The sequence below is a fragment of the Triturus cristatus genome, chromosome 1_2 (assembly GCF_964204655.1).
Source record: "Triturus cristatus chromosome 1_2, aTriCri1.1, whole genome shotgun sequence".
In the NCBI taxonomy this organism is placed as follows: Eukaryota; Metazoa; Chordata; class Amphibia; order Caudata; family Salamandridae; genus Triturus; species Triturus cristatus.
In genome coordinates this window covers 708048357-708075281 of record NC_140580.1, presented here as the reverse complement: position 1 = coordinate 708075281, position 26925 = coordinate 708048357, and the positions used below count along the sequence as shown (strand labels likewise).

The 26925-nt window shown below is 45.0% G+C and overlaps 1 protein-coding gene across 1 annotated transcript in view; it reads right to left on the bottom strand.

Moving 5' to 3' along the window:
• Positions 1-26925, bottom strand: part of ZBTB40 (zinc finger and BTB domain containing 40) — a 345823-nt gene that overhangs the window by 11755 nt on the left and 307143 nt on the right. The window contains exon 17 of the mRNA XM_085608585.1: positions 15889-16115. Coding sequence (XP_085464711.1) covers positions 15889-16115 — 227 coding nt within the window. The remainder of the gene's footprint in view (positions 1-15888; positions 16116-26925) is intronic.

Below are 26925 nucleotides of genomic sequence, written 5' to 3'. Positions count from 1 at the left end.
AAATGAAAGTGACATGTCTCCCAGTCAACTGCTTACAACGAGGCTTGCCTCTAAAGGTGGCCAAAGAAACAGTGGAAGTCATATTATTAGCATCAGAAAGTGGCCCCATTTGGGGTACAAACATATTGAAGTGGCTTACACCTTTCTGCTACGTAGGAGCACCATGTAGCACTATTAGGCCAATGCATACAGATATGGTTGTGTGGCTACATTATACTTGTCAGTGTATGATCAGAGTAATTTCTGAGAAATTACTGAAGTTATGTAGCGAAAGGAGTTGCTGTTATCAGGCTGCCCTGAAACGTGTTGGAAGAGTGTGTTAAAGAGGGTGACAAAACAGAAACATTAACATATTTAAGCTCTCATAGGAGTGGCAAGGACGGTCTTGGCTTTCCTCGGAAGTGATGACGGACTGTTTCTCCAGGGTGCAGGGAGTACAAATGCCTTTTGCTCTTGAGAGACAAGATTTCTTAGCTCTTTGAGGAAGGTATGGAAAACAAGATGGTTTAGTTTTGGATTTGTGGTGCATGGACTCTAGAGGTAATGTAGTGAAGGGCCTAACTCTAGAACATGGATTACAGCGTGAAAACGCTATGGAGCCAAATTGTCTTTCCTTTCAGTCTGATTGGTAAATATAGGGCTGGCTCTCATGGGATCAGTCAGGGCTTGAACAGGAACTCTACCCATATCCTTGTGTACCTCCCTCAGCTTCATACAATTTGAAATCTGATTTTTGGCATCAGCTCTGTTCTGATGTATGTTAAAGATGTCACTTTTGAAAGAGGAGTAACTTGCCCACTGGTCTCTGTTCCTGACCTGTTCTGTTTCTAGTTGCTCAGATTTATTTTAAATTAGTCCTATGGCCACTAAAGATTCCTTTCCGGGAAACTGTTCTTTAATTAATGCAACTCAGGTGGCTAAGTTTCTTCATTCTATTAAACCATGATCTCCTTTAGAGACCCCCTGCCCTACCTCAGTTCTTCGCCATACAGATACCCATATTGTCCTAATCCTCACCTCTATTTACAATGTGTCTATAACCTCTGCTATTGTGCTACAAACCTGGACAAAACCCTCATTGGTTACCTCTTGATGAAGCCTTCTACCAAGCATGCCATATGTTCCCACAATTAGCCCACTTCATTGCTGCATCTGCAAATCAAAATATTGGAATACGTCATCAATGCTCTGCTATTGGCTTCTTGAGTAAGGCTCTGATAGAGAGCCTCTATTGTTTATTTCAGTTTCTAAATTCTGAGCACTCACTGTTATGACGTAGTGAAAGTTGATAACAAAATGTGTTACCCACTGCTGGCATGTGATAAAGGCCTTTCAGGTCACACTGACAGGGCTCTCTGAGAGCCTGTCAGAAAAGTGCTGCCTGTCTGCTTTGAATGAAAGCAAAAAGTACAGCTACAGGAGGAGGAAGGAAGGCAGGGAAAGGTGCTGGGGGTTAGTCAAGAGTGGCAGGTAAGGCATTTTATTTTACATCTGGCACAGGGATACATTACAGACGCCATGAAATGTATGGCTCCACCAATACTTCTTTGCCACTGTGTAGCCGTTAAAAAGCAGAGCCAGATAATTTGGGGGGCTATACATAACATACTCTCGGGCGTCTGAGTGACATCATAGACAACTTGAGCTTTGCTCTTGTTTCCTATTTGCTGTCAGCCAGAACCCCTGGGTGAAAAATATCCATGTTATTTCCAGTTACTGAGCTATACTTTTATGTATCAGAGACCAATGAACCGTTTGATCCTTCACAACCAGGCTTTAGAGCTACACATAGCACAGAATCAGCCTTGCTGACTATCATGACAATATCAGGCTGACAGCATACAAACGTAATTCAGCTGCCCTTATACTGCAGGGCCTTCCTGTGGTGTTTGACAAGGTGTTTCACACCATCCTCATGTCCAGAATGGGGAATTTGGTATACACAGGGATGCCCTGAAATTGTTCCATTATTTTCACTTGGACAGAGCCCAAGTGGTCAGAACGCCTCCTCTTCAATTGAAGGCCTTTACTCTTGGGTGATGCATCCTTCAAGGGTCTTCTTTGAGCCCAACACTTTTTAATATCCATTTGTCTTAGTCAGTTACCATAATAAAAAACGTTATTTTTTCATTTGTATCGTATGCTGATGATACACAGATCCTTGTGAATATTTCTGAAAAGTGCAGCTCCATCATAGCAAACTTCAGACAGTTTATGGCCACCATGGGCAAGTGGATGAACATAGCTCCCTTAAGCTCTAAGGCGAGAAGGTTGAAATCCTTTGCTTGGCGAGCATGCTTTTATCTGGTCCTCTAATTGGTAGCTGGAGGTGTTTGGCAAGCCCTGATGCCCAAATTGCAGTCGTCAGAAATCTGGGATTAATGTTTGACACTAATTTGCCATTTGATACATAAGCTGATCGAGTAGCAACCATGTTTTCTATTGCTACATACTCTGTATGAAATCTTTCCTTTTCTCCCGATCGACTCTCATAAGACAACTGTCCAGGATCTTATCGCATTGAGACTGGACTATTGTAACTCTTTATATCTGGACATACCACAATACACGGTACATAGTCTTCAGATAGTGCAAAACTCTACAGTTCGTATCATCCTCAGCATTTCCTTAACTCAATCGGTGAAATTCCACTTGCATTTCCTGAACTGGGTTCTGGTGCAGAAAAGGATTAACTTTCAAATCCTCTGCCTTACCAACAAAGCCTTTTACAATATTGACTTAAGTATCCTAAAACCAGGTTCATGCACCCGTCCATTAGAGCCCTCAGATCAGCATCATATCTTTTACTGTCATAACGAGCAGTTAATTGTTCCAGGTATGGTAGTCAATCTTTTATCCTACCTGGCCACAAAATCTTGTCACGCCCTAACGCTCTGGATTCAAAGCACTCCTTATCTCGCCCTCTTAAGAAAACATTTGAAAACTTGTTTATTTCAATCTACTTAAACTTCCCCTATTCTCCAATGGACAATATCATCAGTACCACAACATCCTTTGCTGCTTTACACATTTTTTTTCATTCATTTATGTGTTTTCGATATTAAACTTAATACCTCACACAGCTTCTCAGAGGACTGTCTGGCTTCTCGGGCTTAGGTAAAAAAAGATTAGCCACAATACCATTAGGTGAAACTGACCTTCCTCTGTGGACTGGATAGCTGGGAATAACCCGTCAGGCTATTTTCACACTGCCCGCGTTTCGAGGGCGAAGGCATTGGCTACATGATGGAGGACAGAAGAGTTGGACAAAGGGAAACAGTCCATAAAAATGCACCTCTACTAACACTGTCCCTCCCTGCAAGTCCCTTGGATGTATGCTAGAGGGGTGTGAAAGTGAATATGAATAACTGCGGTAAGATCTTAGACGCTGCTTAAGTTTGGAAAAATACACTTTCATGACACCATTTACCATATGATGGCATACATAAAAAGGGAAACAGTGACGGCCAACAGCACATGACAAGTACCTATCCGCCAAAGCTTCTCAAGGTACTGGAACTTGCAGCCAGTTAGAACAGAACATCATTTGCTGGAGTTTAACACAAGGGTTTCTAGTGGATATTTCTCAAAAGGTTATTTCTAATGGATTCCAATCCTCCACCTAATTGAGTAGCAGCTGTCTCCTTTACACAACGTTTGTTTACCTTTCTCCCAGTGAACGTTCCTTGGCTGGAATAGGATGATAGCTTTCAAAAATCCACTCTTCATGCTCTAGGAATGGATGATTAGCCCTTGGGAACTTCTAGGGAAATATTGGGTAAAGAAGCCCATGCTTTTTAAAAATGGCACCTTTGCAAACCGTTTATCACACCACGCAGATGACTTTCCTCTTTGGGTTCCAGCTCTACCGATTAATCAAGCACTGCACGCTCACCCACCACAATTTCTGTTTCCCCGTACCTCATATCAACTATTGGCAAGTTATATCTAATGATACTTATATACAGTAATTCATACTACATTTGTTTGCAGTTTTTTAGCCCTGTGAGTAGAGGGTATTATGACACAATTTTAACTGGACTCCATTTATCGACCTCGGTAGGATGAAAGTTTAAGTTGGACCTGCCAGGATTTGGTCTTGTGACCCGCAGATGATATCTAATGTCGATATTGTGCTCTCGAATTGTAGAGCAAACAAATGATGGACTGAATGCTGACAATGCAAACATTCTCCCCCAGTCAAAAGATCTGGGTTAAAAACATCGTTCTTTTGCCCACTACGCCACCCCAGTTTGGACCCAGCCATATGCAAATCAGTCTTGAACCCTGTGCTTCATGGGAACAGTCCAGACCAAACTGCCAGGCCAGGTCCTCCCTGGACCGGAAACAAGCATCCTGGGACCGGTTTCAGGGTATGTCACCCTTCTTCAGCCAGGCTAGCTTAAATCCAGTGGCCCAGTGAGCAAGGGACCCACGTCTGGGCATGCCCGTCCCACTTAGGGCGAAAAGAGTTACAGCAAACAAATAAGTGGACGGAATGCTGACAATGCAAACATTCTCCCCCAGTCAAAAGATCGGGGTTAAATCCATTGTTCTTTTGCCCACTACGCCGCCCCAGTTTGAACCCAGCCATATGCAAATCAGTCTTGACCCTGTGCCCCATGGGAACAGTCCAGACCGAACTGCCAGGCCAGGTCCTCCCTAGACCTGAAATAAGCATCCTGGGACCGGTTTCAGGGTATATTACCCTTCTTCAGCCAGGCTAGCTTGAATCTAGTGGCACAGTGAGCAAGGGACCCACGTCTGGGCATACCCGTCCAACTTAGGGCGAAAAGTGTTACAGCAGGATGCTAGTTTCCGGTCCGGGGATGACCTGGCCAGGCAGTTTGGTCTGGACTGTTCCCATGGGGCACAGGGTCAAGACTGATTTGCATATGGCTGGGTCCAAACTGGGGTGGCGTATTGGTCAAAAGAACAATGGATTTAACCCAGATCTTTTGACTGGGGGAGAATGTTTGCATTGTCAGCATTCTGTCCATCATTTGTTTGCTGTAACACTTTTCGCCCTAAGTGGGATGGGTATGACCAGACGTGGGTCCCTTGCTCACTGTGCCACTGGATTCAAGCTAGCCTGGCTGAAGAAGGGTGACATACTATGACACCGGTCCCAGGATGCTTGTTTCCGGTCCAGGGAGGACTTGGCCAGGCAGTTCAGTCTGGACTGTTCTCTTGGGGCACAGGGTCAAGACTGATTTGCATATTGCTGGGTCCAAACTGGGGTGGCGTAGTGGGCAAAAGTACAATGGATGTAACCCAGATCTTTTGACTGGGGGAGAATGTTTGCATTGTCAGCATTCCGTCCATCATTTGTTTGCTAAAACACTCGAACTGTAGAGCCATCTTAGCGGCATTGACAGGGAAGCCTAAAGAACAAGTGTCTGTTTTACCAATGTCTTCCAAGCGCTGTAAGGTGGAAACATTTGTAAGGTGGCTGCAGACCTATATGCCTACCAAAGCGGTACACACTCCCAGAATAATACTCTTCTACTAATGTTGCACAATGTGGAGGATGGGAACATTGAATCAAATAATATCAAAAAGCACATCAGTAACCAAGATCTGCCTGTCAAAATATGACATGAAGAGATCATGAAATAAAACAGCAGGCATCCCAAAAACGAATCACACTATTGCTTTTTTCCTGCAATTTAGGTATAAGATACAGACAAACAGTTGGGAAGACTAGTCTCCAAATATCTTAATAGTTGATTTAGTAAATGAACCACAAGCAGATTCTAATGTTACAATCAATCATCAGCTACATACAATGGACCAAGTTTATTTTATCCATCTAATGTACAACTGACTTACTGAAAACAACGCACCTCGGGTGGTGTTTGCAGGTATACATCAAGTAGCTGTAAAATCTACCACAAAAGGTATTCAGCCTCACACCAGTCGGGTTCACAATTATTGAAGGCAACAGTTTAATTGAAAATGCCAAACTCACACAGCTTTGATGAAAGTGAAACGGAAGGCAGGGAATTTCAACATTTCTTTTCAGAAAAACAGATATAATTTAACACAGTAAGAAGTCTTAGATCAGAAAAACCCAGCAAATTGCACAGCAGTGTACCTAGAGACCCAAGCCGCTTATCAAACAGTGAACGTTTACAGCAATACCTTCAGCACTAAAGGAGAAATTAAAAAGAATATTACTGAAGATAAACGTTAAGGATTCATCTGAAATTGATTCACGACATATATATTTGATACCATCTAATTGCATTATTACATTTGAAAAAACTTAAACCTGTATTTCATGAAACTATAGTGTCTGTCTGGTGTAACAGAATGTGACACTAATATATTGCAGGAATGAACTGGAGGCAAATATAACTGCAGCAATACCTAACTGTCTGAGTATAATGCACATCCATTTTGATTGGAAATGTGTGTAAGCATTGACCACAATAAATGGAATTGCAAATCTGTGGCCTTTCAAATAAGGATTTATGCTTTTCAACCTTCAATTAATAGATCATATATAAAAAACGCTGCATTTCATAAATATGGTTAATGCGTCTTCTTAAGGGTTGTATGATATTACTAAGCCTTCCTTCCCCACGCACGTCTTTACATCACACATCGCATACCACTACCATGCATTTACATTCAATCACATTACAAACACCTTCACCACGCATTCCACTACCACCCGTACTTTTACCACACTTATTGCCTCTGAAAAAATCTATTACAGTGTAACACTGCCACCTACTGTTGAAAATGTATACATTAACTATTAAAACATTTTTTTATTCCATTTGTCGTTTACATATTTGTTAGTAATTGAACATGTTATAATTTTGGGAGAAGAGCCCCCCCAAGGCCCCTTTTTTAATTATCCTCAAATACGTGGTTTTGCCTTGCAAGTTAAAGACTTGCGTGCCAACAGTCTTTACGATCTAAAAAATGCATGGAAAATGTACTACGAAGTAAAAACTTCGGAGTAAAGGCTGTTTCCCCTTCTTAAGGCATATGGCCTAAGAAGCGAAATCCACACCAGCATGGTGAGCAGCCTAACTGAATGAGGACAATGAAAGCTGCTCATTCTCCACCGAAACGATAGCACAGTAATGTGTTAGGCTGGTTTCTCTCAGTGGTCCATGCATCCGTTCCATAGCTTCAGAGTGCATGTCTAAAACAAGCCAGTGGCAGAAGACACTAACACTCATGTCGTTCAATGAGCAAAGTATATTTGCAGAAGATCTTGTGAAAAGAGAGCTTTGAGGAAATCAGGGAATTGTCCCTACCTGGTAAGCACCCGGTAGAGTGTTACATGTTTGTAACCTGTGGATAGCCAAACCTTACCTGCTAATCAGTGAATCCTCCATTTCAGAGCAACATCGAATTGCAGCACTGTGTTTTTCGAATGGCATATATATGTCTGGTAGAAATGGGGGGTCTCTAGTTGGCAATGGCTTGCACCCTGTCATGGTAGGGACCCTTCCTTCTAGTCAGGATAGGGGGATTACACACCTAAAATAACCCCTGCTCAACCCCTGGGTAGCTTGGCACAAGCAGTCAGGCTTATCTCAGAGATGATCTCAGAGATAATGTGCAAAGTATTTGTACATAACCCACAGAGTAAAACTGTGAAAACACTACAAATGGACATCACATCAGTTTAGAAAAATAAAGTATCTTCATCTAAACAAAACAAGACCAAAATGACCAAAATGACAAAAACCTAACTTGCACAACTCAAAATATGACTTTTAAAAGGTTTCAAGCAATTCGGTCCATAGAAATCTATGGATGCGTGATTTTTATATAAAGTCTCTCAAATAAGTCGAAATCCACAAGGCAAGGAGAAGTGACGCGTCAAATCCGGACTGTTGGGGGAAGTGAAGAGTTGATTTCCCAGGCGATTTTGGTCTGCGAGTGCTGCGCCGGAAACACTTGCCGCATAGGTGCGGTGCATGAGCAAATTCAGGCACTATGGGTTGATTCGACGGTGATCCAGGTGCTGCATTTTTACGTAGCCACTGACAGGCGATGCATCATTTCTTTTAGACACACAGCAGGGCCTGCATTGGAGTCAGTGCGGGGTCTTGGACTTTGGAGACACAGTGCGCATGCAGCAGTTTTTCGGGGGCGGACGGGTGCTGTGTTGATTTCTTCAGCTGAACGGGGCTGTGCATCTGGATTTTCTCCTGCACCGTGGTGCTGCGGTGAAATAATCAGCCGCTAGCAGAGCGAAGCGACGATTGAGGTCCTTTCTTCAGTTCTTTGCAGCAGAACAACCTCCAAGGGCCCAGAACTGAATTTGGCACCCAAGGCAGGTCAGAACTACCAGCAGTGGAGTTCAGGTATGCTGCAGGTGAAGTCTTTGTTTACCCTGAGACTTCAGAACAGGAGGCAAGCACACACAAGCCCTCTGAGAACCTTCACAAGCAGGAAAACAGCAAAGTCTAGTCCTTTTCATCTCCTTGGCAAGAACAGCAACTGCAGGCAAACCCAGCAGCAAAGCAACACACAGTGAAGGGACAATACTCCTCACAGCTCTTCAGCTCAAATCCTTGGCAGAGGTTCCTCTTGAGTCCAGAAATATTCTAAAGTTTTGGGGTTATAGGTCTAACACTCATACCCCTTTTTCCCTTTGAAGACTTTGTTCAGAAAGTCTCTCTTGCTCAGTAAAACCAGTTCCATCATCCCTGGTCCAGCCACACTACAGGGGATGGAGATAGCATGTGCAGGGCAGCAGCAGCCTATTCAGATGCTAGTGACAACTGCTCCCACCACTCGAGCCCAGGACGACTCATCAGCATTTGCAGGGCATACCTCAGCTCCGTTTGTGTGAATGTCTGGAGTGAATGAACAAACAGCCCACGCCAGTCTAAAACCAGATGGTTAATCCACAAGCAGGCAGATGCACACAGGATGGTTAAAAAAGAAAATGCCTACTTTCTAAAAGTGGCGTTTTAAAACACCCAATCTAAAAACCACCTTTACTAAAAGGAGTGCTATTAAATTCTGAGTTCAGAGGGCCAAAACTCCAAATCCCTAGCTGTTTCCAACTGAAAGTTACACTAGTAAAAGGTAACAAGGCAGCTCCAATGATAGCATAAAGATGAGCTAGTCCTTGCAATAGTGAAAAACGAAATTAACAGTACTTCACTATCAGGACATGTAAAACACACCAATACACATCCTCCCTTTAACATTCACTGCACCCTTTCCATGGGGGTACCTTGGGCCTACCATAGGGGTGACTTTCATATAAGACAATGGAAATGCTCTTCCTCGGTCGACATGGCAGTTAAAAACTGAGCTCGTAGACACAGCAGTGACAAGTCTGAGACACATTTGAAAGGCTACTGGCATGGGTGGCACAATCAGTGCTGCAGTCCCTCTAGTAGCATTTGTTTTACAGGCCCTGGCACGGACACACAGTGCACCTTACTAGGGACTTACCAGTAAATCAAATATGCCAATCATGTATAACCAACAGGAATTACAATTTCCACAGGGGGCACTTGCACTTTGGCACTGATAAGCATGGGAAAAAGTGTCCAGAGTACCTAAACCAGCAAAAACGAATTCCAGCACACAGTCAAAAATACAGGAGGTAGACGCAGAAAGACTGGGGAAACCACGCCAAGGATGCCAGGTCTAACAATGTCACTAAGATTTTTCAGGAATACAGCAGTCCTTCATCCAACTAGACCCGATTAGACACATAGGTTGCAACTTCTGTATGCATTTGGCATGAGCAACAAATGGCGAATGTGAGAAGTTGGCCGGGTATATGCTGTCCACTAATTAAAGTGGGCACCTTGTACCGGTCCAAATGACCCTTATTGATGAGTAGGTTAAAGACAACCTTTATTGAAAGCTATCCTAGTGGTAGCTATGGAGAGCAGCCTTCAGGCTAAGTCTCAAAGGAATGTAAAGTATCTTGGTTTACCAGATTATAACCTCCTGAATGATCAAATGAAAGGAGAACCACACATGGTATATATATATAAAATATATGTATTTATTACTAAACACTCTCTACTAACCTCTTTATGAGATTAGAGAGCAAGGCACACAATATTACAGTACTAAAACGACAGTAAATAGCACAATACACAGTGGGCCCCAGGGGGAGACCAAACCATATATTAAGAAAGTGGAATAAGAACCACGACTTGACTAGACACAGTGCCTAGAGCACGTAGAATTGCAGGGACCCCAAGGAACCACCCAAGGTAATGACACTGGGGACCCACGGGGGATGAGTGCAGAGTGAGAACACAGCCGCGAGCTCCGTACAGTCCTATGGGAAAGTCGCGGTTGGAATGTTTAAGATTAAGGACACTTAGGAGAGGAATTTGAGCAAACCCTTTCAAACTTAGAAGGTTCTAAGGCCAGCACCCATGTGAGCACCGGAGTACTCGTGTTACCTAACCCAGGGAAGCCAGGTGCATAGGTGTCAAATGGTGTCGGGAATCTTCGCGGTTTTCAATAGCGTGATGCTGCAAAGTGCTGCTGCCAGGAAGATAAGAAGAACCTGAAAGCAGAGGGGACAGAGTCTGGGGCACTTGCCAGTGACCAGGGGCACGATAGACAAATGCCCACCGTTGTCGGGTGTTTCAGGTGCGATGAGGTGAAGCTTGACTCTGCAGCCACGGGGACCAGGAAACGTCGACGACAGTCAGAGTCCGCAGGCGAGCTGTACCATGAAGGATGTCGAGTACTGGGGGGTCAGTGTCTGGATTGGAGACCAACAAGCCTTGGCAACTGCAACCCACGCGGTCAGAGAGAAGATGCTTCGATGTGGACCAGCAAGGTCCTTGGGACTCCCCAAGCAATGGAGAGTCAGGGCGTGTCTGGAGCAACCAGGTAAGCCCACTTAAAGTTACAGTTCCCTCCTCAGGGACCCACAGGTTGACAGACCAGGGATAGCGAAGGGACCTCGACAGAAATCACTAAATACCAGCCCACGGAACACTTGTGGACTGTAGGCCAGTAATCTTCGGTGAAATCACTGCACGGGGTCTGGACTACAAGTAGCCTAAAGCACAGCCTCAGGGATCACCAAAAAGCACATGCTGCTGCAAATGTGCACGGTGTCCAGGGGTTCGGGTTGCATGGTCCCCACGAGGGCTGCGGATCTCAGGTTTGCTGAGAGCACTGGTTGGCTCGGGGAAGCTTAGGAAACCACCTCCTGTGTTGCATAATCTTCGGAGTCCGTCGGGAGCTGCGTAGACGCAAACCGGTCAGATGCGTTTTAGGTGCCTGTCTTGCAGGGGAGTAACTTCTTTACTCCAAGGGAGATTCTTCGGTCATCCAGCGTAGTGTAGATAGTTGAAGTACTTGGTTTCTGTAGCAGAGTTTCGTCCAGGTAAATCTAAAGTCCTGTAGCCAGGGGTTCCTACTTTATACCCAAGGAAGGGGTGGGACAAACTCTGGTGACCCACCTTTGGGAGGGTCAGGACAGAGGGGTTCTTTGTCCAGTTTCGCGTCAGAGCAGGGGCTGGTAGCCCCTGCAAGCGGTTTGAGCTGGACTATGCACAGGGACACCAAATGTGCCCCCAGTGTAGACATCAATGCACCCTCAGAGTGCACCCACCCAGCCCCAATACACTAAAGCCTGTCTGGGAGGTGGTCACACCTCCCTGTGACAGGAAACCTATTGTCCAGCCGTACCCTACCGGAGCTTCGTCCAGCAGCAGGAGGGCAGACTCGTGTCTGTGGCTGGCAGCATCCATTTTGTGATGCCAGGGTTTGCAAAGCTGGTAACGGGTGTACTGGTGCTGTCTTATTTCTCCCTCTAGTAGGGTGGAATCATACCTCCCACACAAGTTACTGGTGTGGAGGTATGATTCCAAGGTGTTTGACACCAAACACGACATGTTTCCATGCAGCCGTTTTAAAGTTAGCATTTACCACAATGTTATAATGCACTTAAGTGTATATTGTATGGCTGCATCACAAACAACCACGGAATAGAGGTTCAGAAGACTGCAGAGGGGCTCTACTCATGCATGGGCACCCTCTCACTTAAAACTTAGCACCCTGCCTTCAAGATTTATAAGGCATGCCATAGGGGTTACTGATCGGTTTATATGTGCAGTGATATGGATAGATATATTAAACCTATATCTAAGTAAGGGGTGCATGCTGTAGCAGACCTGTTGTGTCACTTTGAATGGTCTCCCAGGGGTGTCATAATACATGCTGCAGCCCCTGAGAGGCCTCTGGGGTACCTATGCCCTGGGTATATAGTATAACATATACTAGGGACTTATAAGGGTACCCCAGAATCCAAGCTGGAGTGTACCTAAAGTACATGAACAACCAATTTAGGGACAAAGCAGATAGACTGGGGCCCTGATTAGCAGGATCCCAGTCAAACAAAGTCGAAAACCAGCAAAACATCAGGTAAAGAGTGGGGGTAACCATGCAGTCAGAATCCACCTTTCTACAGCGAATCTTCAACTTATGATAAGGGGAGTTAGGTTTTCGCAATTTGGCAGAAAGCTTTTTTTTTTCTTTCCCCTAGAGTTTTATATAGCGCAAACTTGACCCAAAGGTATCTGAGTGCTTTACAAGAGCACTAGTTGCTTTACAAAAGGACACATTCTTTTTTTGTTATTTGCCCAGAATCACAGGATGTTGAGCATTGTTGCTGAGACTTGAACTGGTTCCCCAGGTTTGAGGTCGCCCGCCCTAGCTGTTAGGCTACATCCTCTCCCTTAATCTTAATTTAAGAACCAATTGCTGGAGAGTATATTCTCCCTGATCATGGACAAGAGGTGTGGGTAAAAAGAGTTGAGAGATGCTGGCTACTTGTAATAAAATATCACACAGTCACAGACCACTTATATTTTGAAGAGCTCAGAACACAGAAACTAGCTTTTCAATAATAGGCACTGTAGGACCATGGAAACTGGGGAGGCTTTGAAATGTTCCTCTCGACCTCCTAATCCCTCAAATGACTAACACCACTTTTATTCATATCTGCCAAATGTGTTGTATTCATGCCTGAATGTTGAAGTAGAAGAGGGGAGATCCCAACCCTGGGTAAGTTCCCAGATCTATAAAGCGACTTTAGAAGTATAAGAATACATTTTCACTTGCAGCAGTCTACCACTAAGGATGGATGTTAACCAATTCCTGTCCCATCTCTGATCAGTAGTAGTAGTAGTATACTGCTGTGGTGATTCAGTAGCACCATTTGCTACATTGTGCCAAAGGTGGCAAATAAATCCAGCGAGACCAGAACAACCAGCAAAACCAAGTCACCTTTATCAAGCAGGTGCTCTTCTAATGCTTGCTAAGATAGGAGGATGAACAAACACATGGATTAGGGTCGCATTTCTGAAAATAACTTATTCTCATACTGACAAGGGGAATAAAAGCTAGGACTGCCGCGTCTAAAATGTATTTAATCGAGAGATGGCTTAGGACACATTCAACAACTGTTTTGTAAAATAAAACGCGCAATCTCTGCTCAGGAGCAGAGGCTTGAAAACTGGTGTTGGCAAAATAAGTTAACAAAAGGAGGGATAGATGGGTAGGTTTAACGAGGTCCAGTGTACATACCCAAGCGACTAGTAATACAAAAAAGGTACAAAGTTCCTCAAGTCAGTTAGGAAAACGTAGTGATTTCAGCAAAAAGTGTCGTCTGCCATGAAAAAAGGGGGGGGGGAACCCTTTAGTTGGAACTAGGGCCCTCACACACCCAGCAAGCTAGGTGTCATGCTTCATCATTTGAGCCTGCCCCTCGTCAGGTCGGCGCTGCAATTCCTGACGGGCTCCCAATACTGGGGCTCTTTGGCGGGGATCTTCTGTTCCTGCCGAAGGGTGCTGTGGGGGTAAGGGGCCCTAGGATGTGTAGATGTGGTGTACGGATAAAATAGGTACTGTTAGTCCACAAAAAATGTGTTTAATAGAGTGGTAAACAGCCTAGTTAAAAGGAAAGTGAGGTGGGGATAGCTACTAGTGATTATGATGCTAGTTGTGTATGCCCTACTCTCAGGAGGATCAACATGTTTCTTGCCCTTTAAGCCAGTAATTGGTCACGGCAATTCATCAGGATCAGGAAATCATAAACTATCTACAACAAGATATGTGTGTTCTACATACCCGAAAGGTGCTCTGGAGTCACCTCTTGCGTGAGCAAGACAATCTTGCAGCAGTCTCCGGCGGGAAAAAGGACTCCTAACGTGGGTCCTGCGTCAGGCGACGCGTGGGATGGAAGACCTACCCCTACCGCCGGACCTGGGATGGGTTCCGAACGGAGTCGGTGTTCGCCATCCCAGGTCCGGCGGTAGGGGTAGGTCTTCCATCCCACGCGTCGCCTGACGCAGGACCCACGTTAGGAGTCCTTTTTCCCGCCGGAGACTGACTGCAAGATTGTCTTGCTCACGCAAGAGGTGACTCCAGAGCACCTTTCGGGTATGTAGAACACACATATCTTGTTGTAGATAGTTTATGATTTCCTGATCCTGATGAATTGCCGTGACCAATTACTGGCTTAAAGGGCAAGAAACATGTTGATCCTCCTGAGAGTAGGGCATACACAACTAGCATCATAATCACTAGTAGCTATCCCCACCTCACTTTCCTTTTAACTAGGCTGTTTACCACTCTATTAAACACATTTTTTGTGGACTAACAGTACCTATTTTATCCGTACACCACATCTACACATCCTAGGGCCCCTTACCCCCACAGCACCCTTCGGCAGGAACAGAAGATCCCCGCCAAAGAGCCCCAGTATTGGGAGCCCGTCAGGAATTGCAGCGCCGACCTGACGAGGGGCAGGCTCAAATGATGAAGCATGACACCTAGCTTGCTGGGTGTGTGAGGGCCCTAGTTCCAACTAAAGGGTTCCCCCCCCCCCCTTTTTTCATGGCAGACGACACTTTTTGCTGAAATCACTACGTTTTCCTAACTGACTTGAGGAACTTTGTACCTTTTTTGTATTACTAGTTGGCAAAATAAGGACAGGTTTCGAAGAAGAAGGGACCGATGCAGGACTTGGAGCTGAAATCGAAGTTAGTACTGAAGTTGGTGGGAAACCAGAGGCAGATTCGCAATCGGAGGGCGCAGAGAATGAATCCGCTGCTGGTAACCTAACTGGATGCCACAGGGGCCAGAAGGCGCACCAAAGTGAGCCGGAAGAGTGGCAAAAATATTCAGAATGGCCTCCTTAAAAGCCTTGACCTGCTGAGGCATCACCACTGGCATGGGAAATACACAGCGCAGCAGGACCAGTTGTGGAATCAGCCCTTCCAGCCAGAGTGGAATCGACTTGGCACCTTGATGCCCTCCCAATTTCTCTTTGGATCTAGGGTAGCGGGACGGGGGGGGGGGTTTGCTTCGCGAGTCCCGCATTATCTTTTTAAGTTTCTTCAACTTTGATTTTCGACTTACTGGATGACCGTAAGGAAGACCTGTCAAAGGAACAACCTTGAGAATGGGAGTAAGTCTGTGATCTCAACTTGGAGTTGGACTTATTCAAGTTCAATGGCTGTTTTTGATGTTCAACGATGTACAGCTTCACAGTCCTGCATCGTATTTGGGTGCATGAGGGAATATTCTTCTTGTGACTTAGAGTTGTGTACCAAGTCCAAAAACCAAAGGCACACCTCCTGCGGGTCCATCACTGACATCTGCATTCAACAGTCATAGCATAGTTTGAAGCATGCAGCTTTCTACTGGGTTATTCAATGAACTGGCAAAAGTTATATAATTGTACTCATACATATTCAGGACTAGGTCCAGTTTTACAAATCCCATTGTGAATCTGACACAGAGTATTTATACATTGTCATTTGAAAATGCATTGTGTTTATATTTTGAGTGGTTAAGAAAAAATAAACAATATGTATTTATTTTTTCAAGGTGTTCCATACGCACACTCACCTGCATCACCTGTGAAGGAGTTGAGTGCCCTTCTTGAATGACTACCTCTGGATGTTCTGTCTCGTAATGCCTCTGTAGCTGTGGTTGTGATGTGAACAGTTCCCCGCACAACTCGCAGCCAAATGCGTTTTCTGTCTGGCTGAAGTGCTCAGTTGCAACGTGGTGCTGCAGAGCGCCAGGGAAGCGGAAGGCATCCGTACAGTACAGACAGCGAAATGGCTGGGACCCTGGTGGGAATGAAAGAGGAAGACTGTGATGGATGGAATATTGGGGGAAAGAAAAGGCAACATCTATAACAAGAAATGTTAATCTTCTAATATTTAAAGCCTGGGTGAACTGAAATTAATGCTACTATGAAAGCAATCTAAGAAAGCTGAAGACTTAGGATGAAAATGAATGGAAGAAACATAACAACTAGTAATGGTAATTCTGAAACAGACCTTGTCTGAGGTTTCAGGTGGGGGAAATTGTCCTAAATCTTTCTGTATTTGAACAGTTTAATTATGACAAAGGCCATAACATTTTGTATTTTCATAATTTCATTGGACTGCTGCCATAGCTACATGACCTGGTCATGTCACTAAGGTTAGAATGCTATGTGCTTCCCTTGAATCCCAATGCTTTTACTTTTTGTTATCACTGACAAGAAGGGTGCCACATTGTTCTGACAGTGAGAATAAAACAAGCACAAGTGTTCAGGTCCACAGCTGCTTTCAGTTAGATGTGCACCAGCTCCACCTTCATCTTTTTGGATGGGAGGGGTACCATTGGAAAGGGAAGATTTTAAGTCAACATTGGTGGCTAGATGAACAAGTTACTTCCCTTCTGTAATGCCTTTTCTGGTAGAGACGATCTAACCGCAGATTCCTCCCCTAGTCAATTTCCCCGGCTCCAGACTGGATCCGGAAACTTTTGCCAGCAAATCTCACATGTTGGCAAATGGCGATGAGCAGCTCTGTGTCAGATCCATTCCGCCCCGTATGTGACTTCTGGGCTCCGTATATGCCACAAACGCATGCTGACACCAGTTTCATTCTGATCAATGTCCACATTGTCAAATGCAGAGTCCTTAAAATCAAAGTGTGGTTGTGTGCAGCTCTTCAGATTTGGGATTTAATTAATGGCCTGTACGAGATCATTATACAGAACAGAGAGGAGGGTGGGTTGGTGAGGAATAGGTGGTATGATAGAGTCTATACTAGTAATAGGGTTACCAAAGGTAAGTAATTTGTTACTGAGACTTCTAACCACACTTTCTTCACCTTCTGAATAGATACTAAAGTAGTACCTTCCAAGGTGTTGGAATATGGAATGACTCAGACCAGGAAATCTCACATGATTGATAGGGTTAAATGTACAGGACTGTAAAATGGTGCACTAGCGCAGTTGTAGCAGCTTTCGCTCAGTCGGAAGGAGCGTGCAATCCTGGGGGTTGCTTTTTCACCAGGCCTTAGACAATCTTGATGCATTACACAATGCACCAGGATATGGTTCTCTTTTGCACCACTTTGCCCTTTTTCCCCTTAAAAGAAACCAACAAAGAGTTGGTCATCTTGTCAGTAATCTCTGGTCTAGCAGTGATGGAGCAAGGTTTTGCATTACAAAGAAACTTGCTTGTATGCAATCCTCTCGAATATCCTGTAACATTATGATAAACCTGTCTGTGAGTACTAACAGTGCCCCACATTTTACATTTGTATCTAGGGGAAGCTTTCCTATGTGCTTCACTAATGAATAACCAGAGTGTCCTAAAATGGCCGCCAAAATGCGGGAACTCTTCTGCGCATGCGTCTACTACATCTACGTTGTATGACGTTTTCTGTCGCTTGGGGGGAAATCTTTGCAGCTGCGCAATAGCTTTTAATATGGCTGCTTTAAAGTAACGCACTGATGCACATGCTGTGCTGTAACCAACTTATGCAAGATTTACTAAGCCGTTAATGCGAAAGATTTATTAAGTAAATGGGGTTAGAGTAGAAGTAAGTGGTATACAGTGAATTCATTTAATTTTGTATTCTAACATGTTTTTCACTGACTTTATTAATAGTTCATATTTGGGCCTTGGAGGGTGACCGCGTCTCTGCTTTCCTTGTGGCTTCTACGCATGCGCAACGTCTGCTTGTCCTGAACAAGTGAAGTAATTGACTGGCTGCCAAACCCTAAGCCCAGCAAGTACATGGGAAAACCAACTCTTGACCCTACGAGAGGAAGAGGACGCAACATTGTAATATAGACTTATCGATCCACATATGAAATGCTTGTGGGAATAAAGCTTGTGGGTATTAAAATTAAGGGGCGGGGAGCTAGACAATAGACTAAAGAAAGATATTGCACTTAGTATGGTGTGATGCCCTCACCCCACTGCTTGGCCCAATCAAATTGCGGGTGAACATGGAATTGCAACATTTGGGGGTGGATAATACATTCGAATTGGTATAACAGAGGTAAGTTCTAGATAGTTAGACACACTTGATGCTGAGATGCTGATGCTATGCTGAGATGCTGCCCGATTTTGCTACAATCTGACTGAAGAATACAACACTAGGGAAAATTAGCGGAACAACCGAGGAGGCACATCTAGGAAGGGGTCCGGACGAGCCCGACCCGCAGAGAGTAGCACCAGAGAGGGGTGTAATGTTGCCATTACACTAGAAGAGGTCACCTATCCTGTCCTGAACCTGTCCTGAATCCTTGACTCTCTGATGTCGGGGTCCTCATACCATACTAGGTAAATATAACTGTAGGGTAAATGCTCCCAGATTGCTCTCTATTCTTTCTCTCCTCCGGTGCTGTCATTGCAAGATTTATTAATGCAAACTGATTATAAGCTAACGGTACTATTTTCCTGATGGAGAATTCTGGTATATCCATGTGTATTCTGATTTGACTCACAAAATTACTAATTCAGATAAACTTTTAAAACTTCTTCTGAGTCTGTGGTTCTTTTAAATAAAGTTAAATGCATTATTGTATTTCCTCCCTATTCTAATCTACTATTAGATCTTTCAAATTGTTATTTACTCACGAGACAGGAATGGTAAGAATACTGGTGTAAATGTTTCCTGTGGTAAAATAAAATTGGTGACCAGTGGATATTTACTAGCTCATTGAGTGTATGAACGTATATGGGCCCAAATTAAGTGTTGTGTGTATGAATGTGTAGAGCTGGTAAACTCTGCTGAATCAGCAGAAGCAGACGCCAAGGGCTCTCTAAGCGTCCAGACGGTGGAGTTGTTCTTCCTTGGAAGGGTGGGGCGATGCAAGATGATGGATTTCCCTATGTGGAAAATTACTATCTTTGACAGGAATGCACTTTCGTGCGGAGGACTAGATTGTATGGGAAGAATGAGGTCTATGGCTGTGCCACAGACAACGTCGGACGTTCACTGACTTGCCTTGCTGATTTTATGGTGACAAGGAACACTGTCTTGATGGTCAGCAGACTTTGAGAGGGCAACTGCTCGTTGGTTAAAAAAGAGTGCACATCAGGAATGTGAGGACCAAAATATAGTCCAACAGTTGGTGGAAACATATCGATCAGCCCCTTCAAAAAAGCTTAACACCTAGTGACTTGAAGAAGGATGGCTGATCCAGCAAATGTTAAGAAGGCCATAAGGTAACCCTTTGCTCTCACCACAGCAAGGCCTTGCTGGGCTAAAGAAAGAATATAAGAACATAGGACAACTTTGCATTCAATGTCTGAATGTTAAAGGAGGAATGCCAGACAACAAACGTTTCCCAGCATCCTGCATTAAATGTTTTGTAGATGATTGCCTGGCTGCCAAAATGGCAGCAGTCACTTTGAGAAGCATATCAAAAGTCAGTAACTTGCCGTCCAATCTTCACGCATGGATGTTCAGATTGTGTAGGCTTAGGTACAGGACCTGTCCCTGCTGCTGCAATAGGCAGTCTTCCTGAAGAGGCAGCTGATTTGGAGGACAGGTGCTCATGGCCAGAAGTTCCTGGTACCATACTCTTGTTGCCCAGTCCGAGAGTACTTGGATGACGTGGGTTCCTTGATCTTTTTCAACATGCTCGGCAGGGGAGCCAGGGACGGAAAGATATACAGTAGTCCAAACCCCAATTAAGACGGAAGTTGTCTCCAAGAAAGAACTGCATTGAAGACTACAAAGCACAAAAGTTTTGACACTGTGCGTTGTCTGCGGTAGCGAAAAGACTGAGCCAGGGTTTTTCCCAATGCTGGAAGACGCCCTGTGACACCTCGGAGAGTATCTGACATTTGTGATGTGAAAGGAACTGGTGTCTGACTTCATCTGCCCTGGCGTTAAAAGATCCTGTCAGGTGCTGGGCAATCAGCCACTTCCAAAGACAGAGAGCTTTCTGGCACAGGATACAGTCCTGACTCTGCCCTGATTGTAGTAAGTGGTGGCAGTGTTGTCTGTGAGAACCTGCACCTTTTCCCAATTGATGGTCAGGAGGAACACCTTCAGCACCAAGCAAATCCCACACAACTCCAGCAGGTTGATGTGGATGTGAATATTTTCCTGAGACCAGAGTCACATCACTCAGGTGGCCTCCTCAACCCAGCAACGACGCATCTGTCAACAGTTAACCCTGGGTGATGTAGGGAGAGAGGTCTGGCGTTGGTCCAACTGCGATCAAGCATCCACCACTGCATGTCTCCTCCCGGCAACTGGATGGGCTCTGGTACTGAGCCAACTTAGACTTCAGATCCCACTGTAAACCCCACATGTGACACAGGGTGTAGTCCACGAGTAGGATGCAGGAGGCTACAAGGCCCAGAAATGGCAGTGCCACTCTCAATGTGACTCAGGTCAATGGCTGAAACAACGGGATAATATCCCAAATGTCCCAAAATTGTCGAGGTGGAGGAAAAGCTCTGAAACAAACTGTGTCCACAATGGCTACAATAAAGGGGAGTCGTTGTGAAGGGGTCAGGTGTAACGTTGGCACATTGATAGAAAAGCCAAACAATGCCAAAAGTTCTACCATCATATGGAGGGGCTTACAACTGTTTGAGGTGAGTCCATCCATGGGAAGGCGCTCTAGGATTGGTCAGATGTCATCTGGGGCAGCCAGTAAGATGTCAAGCAACCTGTCCCACAACGCACCATACCTGCCCAGGAGACAAGACGTTTTAACAGATCTTAGGGCAATGCTATAGAAGAAGAAGAAAACATTTGCTTGGCGGATGCCTCCATTCGTTTTAAGCCTCTGCCAGAAGAAAGCACGGGCATTGGTTGAGTGGCTTAGTTGGTGTCAGGGACGGATTTGCCAGAGGTAACCAGACTGGAGGTTACCACAGATCCTTAGGATCTGAAGGAGCTCCTGGGGGGATCAGAGGGTACCTAAGATTGTATCCATGACTTCTCTCAGCTCACTGAGCTGTTGTGGTGCTACCAATCTCACAGGGTTGGGACCAGTTGTGAGCAAAAACAGAAGTTGTTCTGATGTGGGGAAATGCCTCTGCAGCCTGAAGATACTCTGGGTGTCGCGCTACACTGAATGATGGGAGTGGTGAAAGGAAGGAGTCTAATGCTTGGATTTATTGCATTTTTTGCTTTATTTATTAACTTACCTGAGCCCTGCGACTTTGATTACACCCGGTCAAAGCCTGGCCCCGGGAATGCATCCCGTTTTAGTTTGCAACTTTATTCTTGACTTATTGCATAGTTTAGCAAAGGTGAGTTTGGCTTCACGTTCATAGATGGCCTTGTGATTTATCTTCGTGCAGCGGTCACATGATACAGAGACGATTTTGAAGCACAGACACTGATACCGACATTTGTTGATGACACTCTCGACACGGCCTAAACCCTGTTGTTTTAGGGCAAGACATGTCTTCACACTGAGGGGAAATTTGGGGAAAAGTCGGTCCGACTGACAGACTACGATAAGCCTAGGTTCTGAGTCCGAATGCGCAGAAAGGGAGGGACTGATGTCAGTGGACAGAGGTGGTGCTTATAAGGAGGCCCAACGTCAAATCCTGGGTGGGACAGATCAGATACAGAGCTGCACGATGCCAGCTGCTGACGAGCAGGGGAAATCGCTGGGAAAGGTTGCTGGATTCAGTTTGGCATCTGGGAAAATTCACTAGGAGAGGAATCGGTGGTTAGATATCTTTATCAGAATCTCCCATTTCCGGCCATGCACATGATTATTAGACTTATGTTCAGGGATCGCAGCAGGAGAGCAATCCCCACCTAGGAATCCACTTTACTGGACCACCAGGCAGATTTAGAGAGGTGGAGCAACTCTAACAGCATGGACAAGTTCTTCCCACTATATGGGCATCAGACAGCCTTTCCATTCACCTGGCGGGCTGCTCACCCTGTCGCTTGGGGAATGCTGTTTGGCAGACTGGTGTGTGAAAAGGAATGGTATTGATCTACTACCATGGCTCAGGGCTGTCTTGGGGGTGGAGTAGACTTGGAAGAATTACATCCATGTATTGACACAAACATCAACACTTCAACAAAAGAAATGCCAATCGCTTCTCATTTTTCATGGGGGTGGTCATAGTATTTGGGCCTTAGATCAGCCTGGCACCCAAGTATTCCTATCTTACCAATAGGTCCCAGGGTGATTCTAAGAGGTATGGTGTGGCAATATTTCATGTCAGCTTTCATGTTTCATGGGGGATGAATCAAGTTTTTGAGCATGGGGGTGGCTAGCATCTAGGGAAACCTATCACACCCTGGCATTTCTGGTGACTAGATACCCAGAGGGATTCCAAAGTGGTGTGGCTTGTGGGATTCCCTACAGGGTACTTTCGCCGGAGTAAATTGGAACTAACAAAAGTATGCATAAAGAAACCTCCAAATGTATTCTCAGTTCCACTGTGGAATGGCTGTAGCACTTAGGTGTGGGTCCCCCGGAACCCAGGAATCCTAGAAACCTTGGTCCCTTTTGGCAACAAAATCACGAGGAGAATCCAGAGTAGTGTGGCCTACAAATATTTATGCTTAAAAGAACCATTACCTCTGTTTGGATAGGGGACTGCTGCAGTATTTTGGCCTAGGGTCAGCACACACAAAGGGAACCCTACCAACTATGGATGTTTCTGACAACTAGAGATCCCGGGAATCCACAGAGGTTTGGCTCTCTAATGTTCAGAAATATCTGGAATTGGTAGCTTTATTTGGGTGCTGAACAACCCAGTGGCCAAAAAAGGAAGACAACCACCACCATAAAAGTCTATCTTATTCAAACATCATTCCCTTTATGCACATGGGTATGTGTGCCACGCTATTGAACCTTATAGGACCTCTGTGCAATATGACACCCCAGATAACATGATGGCTTCAAGTCACTTGCATATAACATCTCAGAGCACCGTTTTTCATAAGGAAACAGCCTGTGCACAGGAGTTTCAATCTGAGGGAAAAAAGGCAGCAGCATATGCCGGTTACTATGCCGTGGATCGTTATCCTGTCTGAAGCTGAGTGGTTGATGGCGATATCACATCTGGGGTATTTGATATTGATCAAATTCCGTTTCTGAAAACTTTGTATCCATCAAGACGCTATTGTTCCAGTCACCTCTCATTATTGATGGGGGATGACTACACATGAGATTTTCATCACTAGCTGACCTTGCGCACTGTGCTCCTTGGGACCTCGCTGTTTGTCCTGCCTCACTATCTTTCAACGCCCATTGGCCAATCATCTAAGAGAGCTGTGGCGCCTACGGGAGAAATCTACGTGCTACCTTGTGGTGTCTGAAGCCTGTTGCCTGTCCGCCTGCTGTCCCCGTGCCGGTGTCTCCCTCCAGCCGCCGCGGTAGAAACGCTGGCGGTAGCGGCTGGGAGGGGGACTACACTCTCCAGCAGCACCTGGGGCAGGGCGGAAGTTGGAGACCACTGGACGCGCCTGGAGGCGCTTTAAAATCGAGACCGCCCTCGGCGGAGCGGGAGTCTCCTACCTAGAGCTGCGGTGCCCACGGGAGAAATCTACGTGCTACCTTGTGGTGTCTGAAGCCTGTTGCCTGTCCGCCTGCTGTCCCCGTGCCGGTGTCTCCCTCCAGCCGCCGCGGTAGAAACGCTGGCGGTAGCGGCTGGGAGGGGGACTACACTCTCTAGCAGCACCTGGGGCAGGGCGGAAGTTGGAGACCACTGGACGCGCCTGGAGGCGCTTTAAAATCGAGACCGCCCCCCGCATCGCGGGACCGCGCGCGGGCTGAGCCCGGGTAGGACGGGCCGGGGATCCCCTCGTGGTTCACGAAAGCAAGACTGACAGCAAGACTAAGTGTAAGATATTAATCTTCCTGCTTCACTAATACTACTTATTACTGTTACTGTCTTGCTCATAGATTTTGTATATTATTGCCCCCCTATTAGCCGTGTGCCAAAAAATGTCTGTCACATCGCCCGTACAATCAACTAAAGGCAAGAATACATCAATGGGAGGTCCACGTAAAGGGACATTAGATCACTTCCTGGCTAAAGCTGTTTCGAAGTTAGATCATCAAATAGCGGACACAGAACGCCGCCTGTCTTCTGGTCTACTTCCCAACAAACGCTCATCTCTGGGCCTTATTCAAACGATCCCCTCCCCTACACCACAACCTATGGCCAACATGTCTATTCAAATCAGTGACCTGGGCATTCCTCTACTCCTACAAGATCAGTCGCTGATAGTGGACACCCCAAGGGAACTTGTGACCACCGACATTAACGTGGACCCTTCCCTACTTTCCATCCTGGAAGAGGTTCCACCAAACATGTTACCTAAAGTAAAACCAAGGTCCAAGAAAAATAGCAACCCTCAAAAAAATTCAAGACCTGGGGTCACAGTAAAGAGAAAGCGGGGGGGGTGAGGGTATGAAAGGCAGCCGCCCAAAAACACCCAGATTACACTCTAGCCCCATACAAGATAAAAATGCCCAATTATCTTCTGTGACTGACCCAACTGACGGTTTAATTCAGAGGATTGAACATCTTGTTAAATCCCTATTATTGCCGTTTTCTGAGAGAATTAAAAGGTTGAGCGAACAATTAGATACCCTAGCAGCAGTATCTTCTTCGAACACCACACTACTGAAAGATTTGGTCATTCTCCAAACTACTGAAAGCCAGAAACCTTCTGGCACTACCTCTCTAGGGGATCCTTTATCGCCATCTAAAGCAAATATACAGCTCCTGGTTAAACCCGTAAGCGCGCCAACTCCCACAGGAGAGGGAAAAAAATTAGCCCCCCCTAACATTTTAGGACGTAAAACTACTAATAACATCAGGGCACCCTCCCCGAATAAGCCCTTGAAAGGAATGGACGAGCACATTGATTTACCACCTGAGGCGGCACCCTACGTTGTTATACTCACAGGAGTACCAGAATTGACATCAGGAAAGAAAGAGGGGTTTACAGAACTTAAAAACAAAGTAATCTATTGGCTAAGTAAGAATAGACCTTTGCCCCCCAATATTAATGGCGAGATTCTATTCGTGAGAAGGCTGACCTGGCTAGGGTGTAGGCCCAAAGATATAGAGGGTGATATCGTAACTATTAATTTCAAAGACCGAAGAGCAGTAACTCATATAGCGGATTGGTTTCTTGAGAGAGGAGGGGAAGGAATATCAACTCGCGTTTTGAGTTATTTCTACCCCCAATCTCTCCTTACCCCCTGTAACAATAGATCCACCCGCAAAACATCTAGAAATGTCAGACATCCTCCACTGCCTCAACATCCCAGAATATCCAGCCGTCGGATGGACTTCCTTCCTCTTCCACCCCTTCTAGACAGGCCTCACCCCTATCAACAGCAACGTACATATAATATACCTCAGTACTCACCATGGTCTGTTCCTGTTACAAATCGCTTCGAGGTATTGACAGATCTAGATGATCCGGATTGACAGATGGAAATTAACCCGGAAGCTTATCCTCATGAAGCCCCTACTGTGGTACCTAATTCTCACCCTAAAACTGTAAGTCCTGGCATGGATGCTTATAACCATTGTGATCAGGGAATTTCAATCAATGAGGTAATCAATGATCAGGTTTATATTAATCCTGATAAATCATATACTGGACTCATCCCCCAATTTGATTCCTTTATTGATCTTAGTTCCCTTCTCATCTTAAACTCAACATGCAGAGATAAAATTACAAATGATCCCCCAATGAGGAAGACATTGGCTGCCCAAAACATTATCTCATGGAATGTTGCAGGTCTTCTTAACAAAATATTGCATCAACCTTGGCTAGACATAGTGACCAACCATAGTATTATCTGCCTCCAGGAAACGTGGGCTGAAGATGAACTGCATATACCAGGATATCAGACCTTTCATGCACCTGCACAATTAAGCCCACAGGGGAGAAACAAAGGAGGCTTGACCACATATGTCTCTATAACACAGGGCATAAAAGTTATAAGACATTTATTTACTGAGTATTATCAGATTTTAGCAATCAGTTGGGGTCACGTAAAATTTCTGACCCTCATTAATTTTTACAATAATATTCCAATTAACAGCCTAGAAAGCCAGATCGATAAACTTATGCAGAGTGTTAACATTCCTAAGACCCAGAAAGAAGATGAGTTGGTTCTGATTTGGTTGGGCGATTTCAATTGCACAATTTGCCCACATGGTTCCAAAGGCATTTGCGGCCTTGGCGCACATAAGGATGATAACCCAACCCATTTTGCCCACTCTAAACCGGGAAACTTTTTTAACAATATGCTGTTTCATTTTAACTTGTCTTACATTAATGAATTTTGCATCCCAAATATCCCCTTTCAGCCAACTTTTCATGGGCGGGGATGCAGCTCAATTATTGATTTCACCCTCATATCCTCAACCAATGCAGGGCTAGTTTTTGATTGGGAAACGCATGATGTTCTCTTCAGCGATCATTACCCAATCTCTTTCAATTTAAAAATTAAAAATACCCATCAGACTTCCATAGATAAGTTCAACTATCAACCTAACATTAATTTAGCTACAAAAAATGGCTACTCTATAAAATGGGACAGAGTAAATCCCGTAGACTTCCTATACAACTTAATGGAAATCTCCCAACCAGATATACTTGTCTGTCTAACAGAAACAGA